We start from the raw sequence: 14,332 nt of genomic DNA on the forward strand, positions 1-14,332 counted from the left end.
TGTCCAAGCCAAGGGTTTCCCAGAAAAAGAGAATGCGCTAGGGGACTGCATGAGTTTCACAATTTCAAATTCGCCTAATATAGAAAATGTAAGATCACACATCGATCAACGGAAAGAGAGTGATGTGCCTTATATGTACATGCTCCCCTCCATATAGCACGATGCCTTTTGAGTACTCACTAGCTTCGATTCCATCGTAACTCCGAAGTTAAGCGAGTTCAAGTAAGAGCAATTCTATGATGGGTGACATACTAGAAAGTTGCTTATGAGTTCCCAAAAACAAAACAGTGAGGGAATGGTAAACCCAAAGCGGACAATATCATTCTACAACGGAAACGGTCTAGGATGTGACATAATGATATCAGAGTCACTCTGTCGTTCGGTAAGGATGTGCTAGCGTGAAGTGGGGTGGATTGTAAAATCCCACATCGACTAACGGCCGTGAGGGAATGGTAAGCCCAAAACGGACAATATCGTGCTACAGCGAAGCCAGTATGGGATGTGACAGAATGGTATCAGAGCCACTCTGTCGTTCGGTAAGGATGTGCTGGCGTTAAGTGGGGTGAATTGTAAAATCCCATATCGACCAACGGAGAGGGGGTGATGTGTCTTATATGTACATACATGTAGCACGAAGCCTTTTGAGAACTCATTGGCTTCAGATTCCATCGGAACTCCGAAGTTAAGCAAGTTTGGGTGAGAGCAATACCAGGATGGGTGACCCACTGGGAAGTTGCTCATGAGTTCTCAAAAACAAAACCGTGAGGGAATGCCCGTGAATTCCCAGAAACAAAACCGTGGAAGAATGGTAAATTCAAAGTGGACAATATCATGCTACAACGAAGCCGATCTAGGATGTGAGAGAAAACTTGTGCCTAATAAAACACCGAAACACATAAGAAAACAGATCACTATGATTTTCAATTATTGAGTTTGCAATTTCGAATTCCCTTATCCCCGGTAATCATAATTACATGAGTTGCATAACCAATGGTCAGAACCATTGCTCAGAGCGTTTCTCTTCTTCTTCTTCGCGATCTTCAATAAGCCTCCCGTGCCTTTCTTGACCCTGTTCTTCTTCACCATCGCCTTCCGCTTCTTGCATTCCGAATGCACTGAATCAGTATCATCATCATCCTCGTCACACATGCTTTGGAAATCTCTTTTCAAAGAATTACTCTGCATCATTTGCTCCTCCTCGATCAGAAACCGACTCGCCGCAACCAAATAATCGTACTTCCCCATGCGTATATCGTAATCACTTTTCGTGCCCTCAAAGTATTTGCGATCACTTGACTCCTCCATCTTGCGCCTTCTTCTTTGTGTTCTTGCACTCGAGAGAGAGATTGTAGAAGAATTCAACAGTATGCCGTTGCAAATGGCAAACAACTGAGGGAGTGGGTGATATTTTATAGGGCAGGTTTCCTTGTGTGGTTAGGAAATATTGGACTTCAAGTAAATGGATATAATCCTTCTAATACTAGGAAACATTTTCGTTACCTAAAAAAATAGGAAACGTTTTTATTTGCTCAAAAGGCCAAAACTTGTACAAAATCCACATCTAATTAGGAAACAATCTCGGAAAGGTGAATCACTTCCTACCCAATCTGCATATGAGAAGACAGTAAGATACAAATCACCTTTCTTGACCATGGCTGATAGTGCTTCTCAAATGGCACACATCTAATGATGTGTTGAGAATATGAATCTCACATATTAAAAAAAAAAAAAAAAGACCTTGTATGTGCTTATAAGTAATTGGACTATTCTTCATATTACCAATTAGTTTTATGACGGAATTTCAACTTTCTTCATGTCTAATAACTAAGATATTATCACTTAGTACTACGGTCTGGTAGTACACCTTTCCACTTGGAATTGAGAGGTTTTAAGTTCGAATTCCGTAGATGGCAAATTCGATACCAAATTAGGCTGCCTATTATGTGGTTTTGCCGAACTCTTTTTCATCTTAGTGTAAAAATATCGATGTAGTAAAAAAAAAAAAAAAAAAAAAAAAGTCTAAATAAGATATTCAGCCCACTGCTGGAAAGTATCAAGTGTAGCATCTCCGACTCCTCCTTGGATGGCGATCTAATGTCTCAAGGCCTTTGATTAGCTATCTAATTGGAGTTCATGAAGGGTTGACTAGTCTAACCGCATTTACTTTACCTTGTTCTGTTCTGCGTGTAAATCGTAAATACTAAAAACCCATGTATGTATTTCCAAAAAACTAATAATATCAAGAAAAGGTGTTGTGTGTCATTAGATTGTGCAGATGTCGCCCACTCATCAGCAAATAAGAAGTGTCTGTAGATTTTGTTCGTTTTCCTTCTTGATCTCACCTCTTCTCTCCGAACAAAAACAGAGGAAAGAAAGAATACTAAAAACGAATAGAAATGATGTATGCCTACCCTTTTCTTTTGAACAATCATGTTTATTTTGTTTGGAGAAAGTTGAGATTTTACCATAAGTAGCATCAAGGACAGAACTAGAAATTTCTTCTAGTAGGGCAATCGAAAACTACTAAGAAAACCTTATTATAGTATGATTATACACAATGTGATATTAAAGATTGGTTTCAAATGATGATGAATCACAATTCCAAAGTTACAAAAATTTCAATATAGTAGTGGAAAGTGGCAAAGTGATGAGAAAACTATAAGTACATGATAAGCAAGAGAGGGTTTTTTTGGTTTGAATGACAGAACAAGAGTACTGTTGCTCATATAATATTTGATATGGAGTACAAGTAGAATGAATGTATGTTGGATATTAGATATATATATTTTCTTCAAAGACAACCCGTGTATACTATATAATTGTAGTATGCAACTAAACAAACGAATTACTTGAGTGGGGACGTCTGCTCCCAAAGAGCCTTCATTGGCTTCGTCCATGAGTAGCATTACCTATAAGCACATTCAAAATCCATTATTTTTTAAATGTAAGATTCATTTTCTTAACCCTCACGTGTGGTGAATTTTCAAGCCTAAAACATAGCGTGAAGCCGTTGGACTTAATATATAAAACAACCTGCTCTCTAGTACCATGATGAAAATTGAAATTCCACCATAAACTCAATTTGCAATATGAGGAGTAGCTCTACTTATAAGCACATACAAAGTTCATTTTTTTTCCTGATGTAAAATTCATGCTATCAACATTGTTCTTTGACTCTCATCCATTTTATTATATTTAAAGGTCCTAAATGTAAAGATGTGCTTGAAATTATTACCCAAAACGAACAACTGACTAGTATCCACATGATTAAAATTATGATTCAGGGTTATGTTCCCACTGATCTCCTTTTCTCCCAACAACTAATAATTAAACCAACTAACTCTATCATTTATCCTTTTGTCCCGTTGAGCTGAGCTATCGACCGTTACTACCCACTTTTGCAGTCACATTTGGGCTACTCCTTATGTGGTGCCCCGTTGTGTTTTGAGCTATCTTTTAGCTTCATCGGCCCAAAAGTAATAATAATTGGGAAAAAGAAAAGAAAAAAAAATAGTTTAACCTTTTAGTAAATTAGAAATAAAATCCACTGAATTTTCTGTAATGAACATTAAAAGTAAAAGTAAAGTTACACATGAATAAAAGCCATTAGATTCCAACGAAGTTAAATAATTTAATGTTTCTGTTTAGATGTGTAACTTAAATGCATACTTATGATATGCACTGAAAAATCTAAGAATAATAACTCTTTAATATAAAAATACTTTAAGAACTATTGGAAGAAAAAATCCTTGTTATTTTCACCTGTCATATTATAATTGATTCTTCGTGTGAAACTTGTTTAGTGTCTTTTTCTCATTACAAAGTAACGTGAACTCTATGGAAGTTTTACAACCTAGTGTGAACTCACTACCTACCCACTGACTGTGTTTAACTTGAAAAAATAAAAATAAAAATTAGAATACTTACTAACTCACCAAAGCTTATAGAATCAAACAACATTGCTACATGAAAACTCTTCACTGAAAATCATTAAGAAGGAATAAGTGTAATTTTGCTAGGGTAATGCTCAAAAGATCAAATTTTATAAACTAAATAGTGTGGATGTTAACAATCAGGTTATTTTTAGTGTTGATTAGCATGCTTATTTTTTATTTATTGATGACATATCTTTTAATTTACTAATTTGGTTTAAAATTTTAATCCCTTGATGTTATCCTTAAAGTTATAGAAAATGATACTTGAAATCAAAGTCTGCGCGTTGCTGCGGGACTAAAAATTGTATGAAAGATTATGTTTGGAAGACATAAAAGATTGTTAGGTTAATACTATATACATTTGTAAAGGTTTGGAAAATTTTTATATACAAAAAAATTGATCAATACAGTCCACATGCTAAAAATCATAGATTTGATTTTACATACATGCAAAAATGATTAGATCAACGCATACCATTTAGGTAGTTTCTGTAACATACGGTAGTACCTACTTACAAAAAATTACGAGCCACTGGGCTATTTACATGCAAAATATATTAGGCGTATTGTTTCATTTTACATTGATAAAGATGACAAAAGTTGTCAATATCACCTTGTGATTCAAATCAGAATCATCAATTCATGATCTTAACTAAAATCTAGCACCCCACACCCACATTATCAAATCTGATTTATTACGCAATACAAATGAAAAAGAGATGAAAATTAAGATAACGAGAACTTTAATAAAATGTTCATAGTACTGTTCATTTTAACGAAAAACCATATTTCTATATTAAAAATTCAATCCTGATTCTATTCACTCAAACCTTTATTTTGTCTTTATTGTTAGAACTCGAAATTTTCACGTCATTTTCATTAGATATCTAAAAAAAACTAATGTTCATAGAACAGAAAGAAGAACCTTGATCTTGAAGCGGGTTTTGGGTACATCGGTACACTCGAGGGGGATAACAAAAACACACAAAAGTACTTTACCCAAACCAACAAAAATAGCCCTCAGCCAGTAACATTTCAAAATAAAATAAATAAAAACTTGTACCAAGAAAAAATAAAGAGGAAAGAGGAGAGAAAATAAAAATCTGAGGTTTACGACTTATTCCTTAACCATCCAAAAGCCATAGCTGACCTGAGCAGCGCATCAAGGTTACTCAGATCCTGCAGTCAATGGCTTTTTAAATTTATTGACCATTGATACAAATGCCCATAAAGTCAATGAAATCAAATCCCTGAAATCGAATCGTAGATTAAACAACATTTCGGAAACTAAGACATCAAATTTATATTTTTCTAAAAGAAAAGATGAAAGCTTGTAAAAATTTGAGTCAATTACATTAACCAATTTAAGTCAATTAAACAACATTTGTAGTGTATAGGTACTCACCCTTGCATAGAGGCTTTGGGAATCAGCGCCTGTTCCTTCTAGCTCTTCATTTGCCACTCAAGTTGAGAGGTGCAACCTCTGTCTGTTGAGTTGGTGGTATTGCAGTCTTCTTCATTGTTGGTAATTGTCACCTACCGGCTCTTCTTTGCCTGTTCAGCGCCTGTTCCTCTTGTTCAATTGTTGATAATTGTCAATATAAACACTCAAAAAAAAAAAAAAAAAAAAACAGCAGAGACACTTATGTGAAAATCCAGCATGCATAGTTGTTTTAATTCCAACACAGAAACAACAGAAATTTCTGAAAAAATACCCATACGAATTCAACTTAAATCCCAAAATCTAATCCCCATAACAAACCATAATTTCAAATACCACAAACCAAACATGCAAAGGCCGAATCAAAGCTGCAAGTTATTTTAGATTTTTACCGAATAATAGGAACAATTTAATTCCCTAATTCTAAAGGAATAATTCGAAAATCTGGAAAAATAAAGAGATCTAAATCCCTCGGCCGAGATCGACCTTGAAGAACACACAATTCAGATTGGGTCTCCACTACAGACAAAGACAGACCCAGAATCTTCATTTCTTGAATTTCTGAGAGAAAATTTATTATTCATTTCTTCAATAATACGAATTGAAGTTTGATGGGATGAAGTTTGCTGAGAGTTCGAGAAAATTGAGCGAGAGGTTTCTGAGCCTCTGGTCAGATTTTTCGTCAGAGAAGAAGAGTGTTGTCGAAGAGAGAGAACGACAGCACAGCTTGTAGACAGGTTTTCAATTAGACGATCCACGCGTGTCCTTCATGGACAGTTCCGTCATTTCCCTGTAGAGTTTGGAAAAAAGATAGTGTGCGGGAAGACAAAGCAGGGCCAAAAGCGTCAAAACACTGTTAATGAACAGTGCTTTTGTCCTGTGTTTTAGTAGATAGTCATTTGGGGGAGGTAACAATAACATGTCTCTTGTCCTCCTGTTGATAGCCAATTATTTAATCAAAAGATTAGAGAATAAAATGTTCGATATATGGGATGTACTCTCCTACGGGCACGGGCCGGGCCGGGTCAGGCCCAAATTTGAAGGGACCGGACTGGACCGCTTTAAAATGCAACAGGTCAGGGCGGGGCAGGTATAAGGATTTTGAGATGTAGAATCAGACCCAACCCACGGAGAACACGAAGTTTGTCGACGTGTTGGAAAACAACGTGGAGAGAATCACAGAAACAAACCAGAACGATAGTTGTTGAATTTTTGTGAAGATCCATCTGAAATTAAAGAAAGAAGGAATATTTGGGTCGGGAAAGGAACTGGTTTTGTGGGAGAAAAACCCAGTTTCAAGGACGATTCCTGGATTGGATTCTAGGGATTTGTGGGTTTTGTAAGATTTTTGAGAAATGGTTTTGGTTTCTTGGCAGGAAGAAGAAAAGTTTCATAATTTCATTTCCTTTGATGATGGAAACGCAACTTGGCAGGAAGAAGAAAAGTCTTCATTAAGTTTGGTGAAGGCACGCATTTCTTTGGCAGAAAGTCTTATCACGCGTGTTTTGGATTAAATCCAATCAAATCCAACAGTTGAACAGTTTGATCCGGGGCCTGTTTCTTATAATTCAACAGCTAGTATTTAAGATGGAAGAAAATAGTTAAGACTAATAATGTGAATATCCACATCAAATGTCATCTAAAATAATATGAAAATATAGTATAAAAAAAAAAGGTATGAATAACACGAAAGAAAATAGTTTCTGCACACACCTTTTCACATTTTTAGGAAAAAGACAAATATATCATACGTGTAAAGATGTAAAAGTTGTTAAGGAAGCTGTACTTGGATGCTGAAATTTTTTCAGCAACTTCTATTTTTATCTATTCAGATTTAAATAGTGTTAAAATTGTTAATACAAACGAGATATGTGTTTAAATTTAATTGGGTGAAAGTAAGAGTGGGGGCTGAAAAATAAATATTAGTGTTGATTAGTTCTGATAAACCCCTTTTTGGGGGTATGCAAGTGTTCTAATCTTTGAACAAAACTTGTCAAACGACGAAGAGTCAGCAGACACAGCATCCTCTTTCTTAAGCATTGTAGTGAAAATGCCGAGAAGCCCACCTCAATTCGTAATTGAGTTCGTACTACATAAACACCTTTGAACGTGATGATTAATGTGCATGTTATGAATATCTTATTACGAATGATTATGCCTAATCATATATTCCTAACACTACCTATCTTCTTCTTCATCTTCAACTTCTTGATTGTCGTCCCCTCTGCTATTGGGGATGACAATTTCCAATATTCAGAGTGCCGCAGCTACTACAACTGCGGCCTCCTCAAAAACATCTCCTACCCCTTCTGGGCCACCGGCAGCCGCTCCCAACACTGCGGCCGCAAAGACTACGAGCTCACCTGCCGAGAAGATCAATACCCTGTCATGAAAATTAAGGACCAGGATTTTCTTGTGTTGAACTTTAGTGGACAGTTTTACACCATGACAATCGCTCGCTCAGATCTCTGGGACACCCCCTGCACTACCGACATTGTCAACACCACGTTGGACTACGACCGTTTTTCGTACGTCCAAGATGTTCGGAACCTGTCGCTGTTCTACGGCTGCCTGCCGCAGAGCGAGTCAGTACTCAATAACTTCACTTGCAAGGTAGAGCGTACGGACCACAATATTTCGTACTATGTCGACGACTCTTTTTCGAGGATTCGTCTGAAAAATTGGACCTCATGCTATACGAATATTCGAGTTCCGATTATGGGTGTGGATGCTATGCCGCTGGAGAATGTGACGACGGGTGTGCTCAAAGAGGTTTTGAAACAGGGGTTTCAGGTGGCGTACGATGCGGAGTGGGAGATCTGTAAACGATGTTTAATGTCCCATGGAACCTGTGGGTCGAACTCGAGTTCTGATTCGTTTGTCTGTTATTGCGGCGATGGACCTTATGATCGAATATGTTCGATTCCTGGTGGTATGTGTATCAATTTCTTCTTAATTTCTCCGTTAATTTCTTCAGATCAGTTTTCTTGGTTTAATTTAAGATTAGGGATAGTAATTGAGGTCAAGTCTGATTCAAAGTAGGGTTTTTAGTTTGGAGTTTCCATTATTAGTAAAAATCAGGCAACTTCAATTATATACTGTTACATATTTGAGTTAAGTCAAGTCTATTAGAATAATATGCTTCATCATCCGCAATAAAATTTGAATCACTTTCCCATAATTTAGATGAATTTTTATATAACCGTTACAAACACTGTCACATCTTTTTACAGTGAAGTTTGAATTGCCTCCCCATAATTTAAATAAACTTACAGTAACTTCGGTTTTTTCAATTTATTTTCAGTCTTTATTCGTTTACTTTGGATTTTCATTGAATTTGGCTAGAGTATAGGTTTTCCAATTTTTCGGTATTTAGCACTGATTTTTCTAAATCTCATTCCTTGTTTAAAAATCAAAAGTCAACATTAGTGCGAAAGTGATGTATATGCCTCACTAAATATCATCAAAATACTATTTCCGTGTCTATTTTTCTCTTTGACCAAAAACATTTTAGTGGAGGGCGGACGCTGTGGATTCGATGACAATGAATTCGTGTGTTTTTGCAGTGATCGACCTCATGTCAAAACCTGTGATGATGGTACTTCTGTAGTAAACTTTTCCCTTTTAGTTATGATTGAATTTTTAGAAAAACTGCCCATAGTGTAGATTTCTTCTGCAGTATTTGTGCTTGTAGATAGCCATGCTAGTTCGCGTTGATTAGCTTAGAGCAGAGATAATATGCGTGTTTGAGGCTTACATTGATTGCTAAGAATTCTGCGTCTTTGATTGCTTTTGCAGACGATGCATGGAACTGGAAAAGGAAGGTTATTATAGGTAATATATCAGCAACCCCTTTAAATGAATAAATCAACAGAGTGCGAAAATCACTTCCAACAGTTATTACTACGGCTATATTACGGTGTACTATTTTCTTTCATACAAATGCTGCAAGAGAAAGCAACATACTCCATCACCCTATTGTCCTATTTCTATTCATAATAAAAAGCTGAGCGCAATGACGATTTAGGATTCATACAACAGACCATACTTAGTGGGATAGGGTTTGGTTGTTGTTGTTGCATTTTATTAACCATTAATCATCTTGTGGCCTGCTGCAGCTGCTCCTTCTGCAGGAACTGGGCTCATAATCTGTGTTATTGTTTGCTGTATTAAAGCTAGGAAGCAAATTTTCAAGAGAAGCAACAATCAAGATCTCGAGGCTTTCATAAGGACTAATGGACCTCTATCAGTAAAAAGATACAAGTTTTCAGAAATCCGAAAAATGACCAAGTCATTTAAAGATAAACTAGGTCAAGGAGGTTATGGAGAGGTGTACAAAGGCAATCTGCTGGATGGTAGTCCTGTCGCTGTGAAGGTTCTCAAAGCATCCAAAGGGAGTGGAGAGAACTTCATAAACGAGGTTGCAAGCATTAGTAGAACTTCCCACGTCAATGTTGTCACTTTGCTAGGGTATTGCTTTGAAGGTCAGAAAAAAGCTCTCATATATGAGTTCATGCCCAATGGATCACTCGAAAAGTACACTTACAAAGAAAATGCTTTGCAAACGAGTAATCCACAATTGGAAGTGGAACAACTACTCGATATTGTTACTGGGATAGCTCGAGGACTCGAGTACTTGCACCTCGGATGCAACACGCGAATTTTACATTTTGACATAAAACCGCATAATATTCTTTTGGATGAAAACTTTTGCCCCAAGATTTCTGATTTTGGGCTTTCGAAATTATGCCTCAAGAAGGAGAGTATTATGTCGATGTTGGATGCAAGAGGGACGATTGGGTATATTGCTCCGGAAGTGTTTTGTAGAAACTTTGGAGGAGTTTCAGTTAAGGCTGATGTCTACAGCTATGGAATGATGGTTCTGGAGATGGTTGGAGGAAGAAAGAACATCAATGCTCGAGCTAGCCACACGAGTGATGTTTGTTTTCCGGATTGGGTTTATAAGCAGCTTGAGATGGGCAGCAGTTTAGGGTTGCCCAATGGTGTGACAGAAGAGGAAAACAAACTCGCGAGGAAGATGATTTTGGTAGGGTTGTGGTGCATACAGACGAAGCCATCAGATAGGCCATCTATGAGTAGAGTGATTGAAATGCTGCAAGGAAGTATTGAAGCCTTGCAAATACCACCAAAGCCTGTCCTAACTTTTCCTGTGAGAACACCACCAGAATCTTCCATGTTATCACTTACATGTTCTTTTCTGGATTAATTGGTGTACATCTTATCGATAATTCAGTTCATTAGAGCTATTGGATAAATTTTAACTTATAATAACTAGCAAGAGAAATGATTTCCGCATGCATTTTTACTCCTGTGTTGTCCAAATAAGTTTTCCTTAATACAGCATGAGTTTCACTATTTCAAATTCGCCTAATACAGAAAACATGTGCCTACTAAAACCCCAAAACACATAAGAAAACAAACCACTATGATTTTCAATTATTGAGTTTACAATTTCGAATTCCCTTATCCCCGGTAATCATAATTTCGTGAGTTGCATAACCAATGGTCCGAGTCATTGATCAGAGCATTTCTCTTCTTCTTCTTCGCGATCTTCATCGAGCCTGCCGTGTCTTTCTTGATCTTGTTCTTCTTCACCATCGCCTTCTGCTGCTTGCATTCCGAACGCTCTGAATCAGTATCATCATCATTCTCGTCACACATGCTTTGGAAATCTCTTTTCAAAGTATTATCTGCATCATTTGCTCTACGTCGATCATAAACCGACTCGACGCAACCAAAAAATCATACTTCCCCGTGCGTATATCGTAATCACTTTTCGTGCCCTCAAAGTATTTGCGATCACTTGACTCCTCCATCTTGCGCCTTCTTCTTTGTGTTCTTGCACTCGAGAGAGAGATTGTAGAAGAATTCAACAGTATGCCGTTGCAAATTACAAACAACTGAGGGAGTAGGTGATATTTTATAGGGTTCTATAGATATAAGCCCATGCAACACTTATTTCGTTGACCAAAACCCATCTCATTTTAAACATCCAAATAAAACCCAAATTTGAAATAAACTTCCATGTAAACAAATAAATACCTATTATTTTCAAAATATTTACAATTGTGCCACAACACCCTAATTATGTTGATGAATTTAATTATTCACCTTAATTATAGCAAATAAGTGCTTTATTATTACAAAAGTATCTACTTTATACTTGTCTTACCATCATCTATTCCATTTCTTATATTTGTTTGACAATCATTGTAGGTAAATTATTTTGCATGTATACATTAGGCACATTTTGTTATTATTATATCTGTGTGAAATAAATTACCTTTATTTTAAAGTAGAATATAGGTAATAAATTAACTTTGAATCAATTGGCTAAAAACATCCTTTTATTTTGTAGGTAAATTATTTTGCAGGTATTATTACATATACTAGGCACATTTGTTATTATTATGTGTTGCTTGCAATCAATCAACATTCATTTATTCTATAGGTAAATTATTTTGCATGTATTATTACATATGTTAGACATGTTTTGATATTATTATATATATGTGTATGCAAATAACTTAATTAACTTTTGAATCAAACAATATTTATTTATTTATTTTGTAGGTAAATTATTTTGCATGTATTATTTTACCTGGAACTTATATTGTTATTTTACTTGGAGCTTATATTGTTATTTTATATATGTAAAATATTGGTAATTTTGAATAAAATAACATTTGTACATTTGTGAAAAATACTAATTTACCTGTTACAATTATTTGAAAAGGAAAAATAATGCTCATTTTTACATAAATGTGAAAACAACTATATAAGGAATCAAAACTCTAATATCATATCATTTTTGTTATTAATATGCATTGAAATCATGACACTAAAATTTTTCTTTTCCAAATCTGCATAAACATTTCAAAATGTTTAATTGAATGAAATAATATAAAATAAATGTAGATAAGAAGTAATAGACCCAAAGTCAATGATATTAGGGGTAATTTAGACATCCAAAAATAACAATTTTGCCAAGTCATACTTAATTATGGATATTGCTTAGTTGGAGCCTAGTCATTGGGTTTTTATTAGAAAATTTTACAATTATGGGTTTTAGTTAAAGAAAATTGAATTCCAAGGGGTATACTCATATTTTCAGTATTTTATATGGCAGGTTTCCTTGTGTGGTTAGGAAATATTGGACTTCAAGTAAATGCATATAATCCTTTTAAAACTAGGAAACTTTTTCGTTACCTTAAAAATAGGAAACGCTTTTATTTGCTCAAAAGGCCAAAACATGTAAAAAATCCACATCTAATTAGGAAACAATCTCGGAAAGGTGAATCACTTCCTACCCAATGTGCATATGAGAAGGCAGTGAGATGCAAATCACCTTTCTTGACCATGGCTGATAGCGCTTCTCAAATATCACACATGAAATGACGTGTTAAGAATATGAATCTCACATATAAAAAAAGATCTTGTATGTGTTTATAAGTAATTGGACTATTCTCCATATTGCCAATTAGTTTTATGACAAAATTTCAACTTTCTTCATGTCTAATAGTCTAAGTAAGATATTGCCACTTAGTACTACAGTCTGGTGGTATTCCTCTCCACTTGGAAGTGAGAGGTCTTAGATTCAAATCTCGTAGATGGCGTCGATGATTCAAATCTTGTAGATGGCGAATTCGATACCGGCTTTGCCAAACTCTCCCTCCCCTTAATGTAAAAATATTAATGTACTAAAAAAAAAAAAGTCTAAGTAAGATATTTATATTCTTAACCCTCACGTGGGATGAATTTTCAAGTCTAAAACGTAGTAGATAACGTGAAACCGTTGGACTTAATATTAGGGCTGGAAAAAAAATCCCAAACCAAACCGAAAAAATCCCGATCCCAAACCAAAATTCTCGAAATTTTCGGTATGGGATTCGGTTTTGCATCTCCATTTTTTTGGTATTCCCATACCGAACCGAAAATAAATATTATATATACATATATATATATATATATTACTTTTTAATTATAAGAGAATTATTTCAAACAGTTCATTGTTTTGGATTTAATCTGTGCCGTTCATTTGTTTTTAGGTCGGATCTCCCATTTCACTTCCATTCCATTGATTCCATCGAGCTTGAATCGAACTTAAAGCGCAGCCACCGCCAGCCTTCCTTCACCACACAGCTTTCCTTCACGCCAGCCTAACTTCGAATCGTGTCTGACTCTCCAGCCTTCCTTCACGAATCACCACCTAGCCATCGCCATGCCACCGCTCTCTCTCTCGATCTCTCTCTCAGGTGATTTTCTCTCACAGACAGAACTCTCGATCCAGCATAGAGTTCGAGTCTCACTCTCACCCCAAATTAGGTAATTAATTTAGTGTTTTGAAATCAAATTTTTGTCACTCATCCAAAATTTAGTGCCCAATTGACAGTAGCGATAGTTGAAGGGCTCAAGGCCGGTTATGGACCCGCTGATGGCCTAATTTATTCATGCTGTTGGCAATTTTTTTTTGTGTGTGTTAATAATTGTGCATCGGTGCTTGCTGTTTATTTATGTTTTGTTGGTTGAAAGTTTATTTTGATTTGATTTTTCTCATAATCAACTTTGCATTTGGTTTTGAGGCTTCGTGGTGGGATTATTGTGCCGTCTCTCATGGCATTGGCTAGGAAGTACAACCAGGAAAAGATGATCTGCCGCAAGTAAGTTCCCACTTTACTGTTTCTCGTAGAAGAACTAATTAAGCTCTTCTTATATAGACTTACTTCAGTTCTCTAGTTATATTCCTAATTTTTAAACACACTGCACTACTTTGACTTTGTTGGATGCTAGCATCTTCACGTTTGATCTCATATAACTCTTTCGAGACAAAATCTATGTGTTCTTTTATATCAAAGGATTTGGATTTAGAAAAGAGAATGTGGATGAGTACTTTGCCAAATCCCAATGTCATATTGGATTTAGAAAGCCGTCACTC

The 14,332-nt window shown here is 35.8% G+C and overlaps 1 protein-coding gene and 1 long non-coding RNA gene across 3 annotated transcripts; one reads left to right on the plus strand and one right to left on the minus strand.

Moving 5' to 3' along the window:
* Positions 1-4,842: 4,842 nt before the first annotated feature.
* LOC108866557 lies at positions 4,843-6,919 on the minus strand. Of its 2 annotated transcripts, none has more exons than XR_007260248.1 (2): positions 5,341-6,919; positions 4,843-5,114 (listed from the first exon to the last, which is right to left on the minus strand). It is a non-coding gene; the product is annotated as an uncharacterized LOC108866557 (long non-coding RNA). The 2 variants fall into 2 exon arrangements; XR_001952432.2 differs by having other exon boundaries at positions 4,843-5,185.
* A 593-nt stretch (positions 6,920-7,512) lies between these two features.
* LOC125479762 (LEAF RUST 10 DISEASE-RESISTANCE LOCUS RECEPTOR-LIKE PROTEIN KINASE-like 2.1) lies at positions 7,513-10,643 on the plus strand. The gene is made up of 3 exons (XM_048589624.1): positions 7,513-8,308; positions 9,175-9,210; positions 9,495-10,643. The coding sequence occupies exons 1-3, from the start codon at positions 7,525-7,527 to the stop codon at positions 10,601-10,603; spliced, it is 1,929 nt and encodes a 642-aa protein (XP_048445581.1). The 5' UTR covers positions 7,513-7,524; the 3' UTR covers positions 10,604-10,643.
* Positions 10,644-14,332: the final 3,689 nt, after the last annotated feature.

This window comes from the organism of the source record quoted next, unplaced genomic scaffold, assembly GCF_019419815.1.
Source record: "Pyrus x bretschneideri cultivar Hongxiangsu unplaced genomic scaffold, Pyrus_bretschneideri_v1 Contig3, whole genome shotgun sequence".
Classification (NCBI taxonomy): Eukaryota; Viridiplantae; Streptophyta; class Magnoliopsida; order Rosales; family Rosaceae; genus Pyrus; species Pyrus x bretschneideri.

Excerpts from the sequence above, each read along its gene's own strand:
- LOC125479762 (XM_048589624.1), top strand. The coding sequence starts at position 7,525 with ATGATTATGCCTAATCATATATTCCTAACACTACCTATCTTCTTCTTC. Across the intron at positions 8,309-9,174 it reads AATATGTTCGATTCCTGGTG|ACGATGCATGGAACTGGAAA; the intron begins GTATGTGTATCA and ends TTGCTTTTGCAG. Across the intron at positions 9,211-9,494 it reads GAAAAGGAAGGTTATTATAG|CTGCTCCTTCTGCAGGAACT; the intron begins GTAATATATCAG and ends GGCCTGCTGCAG.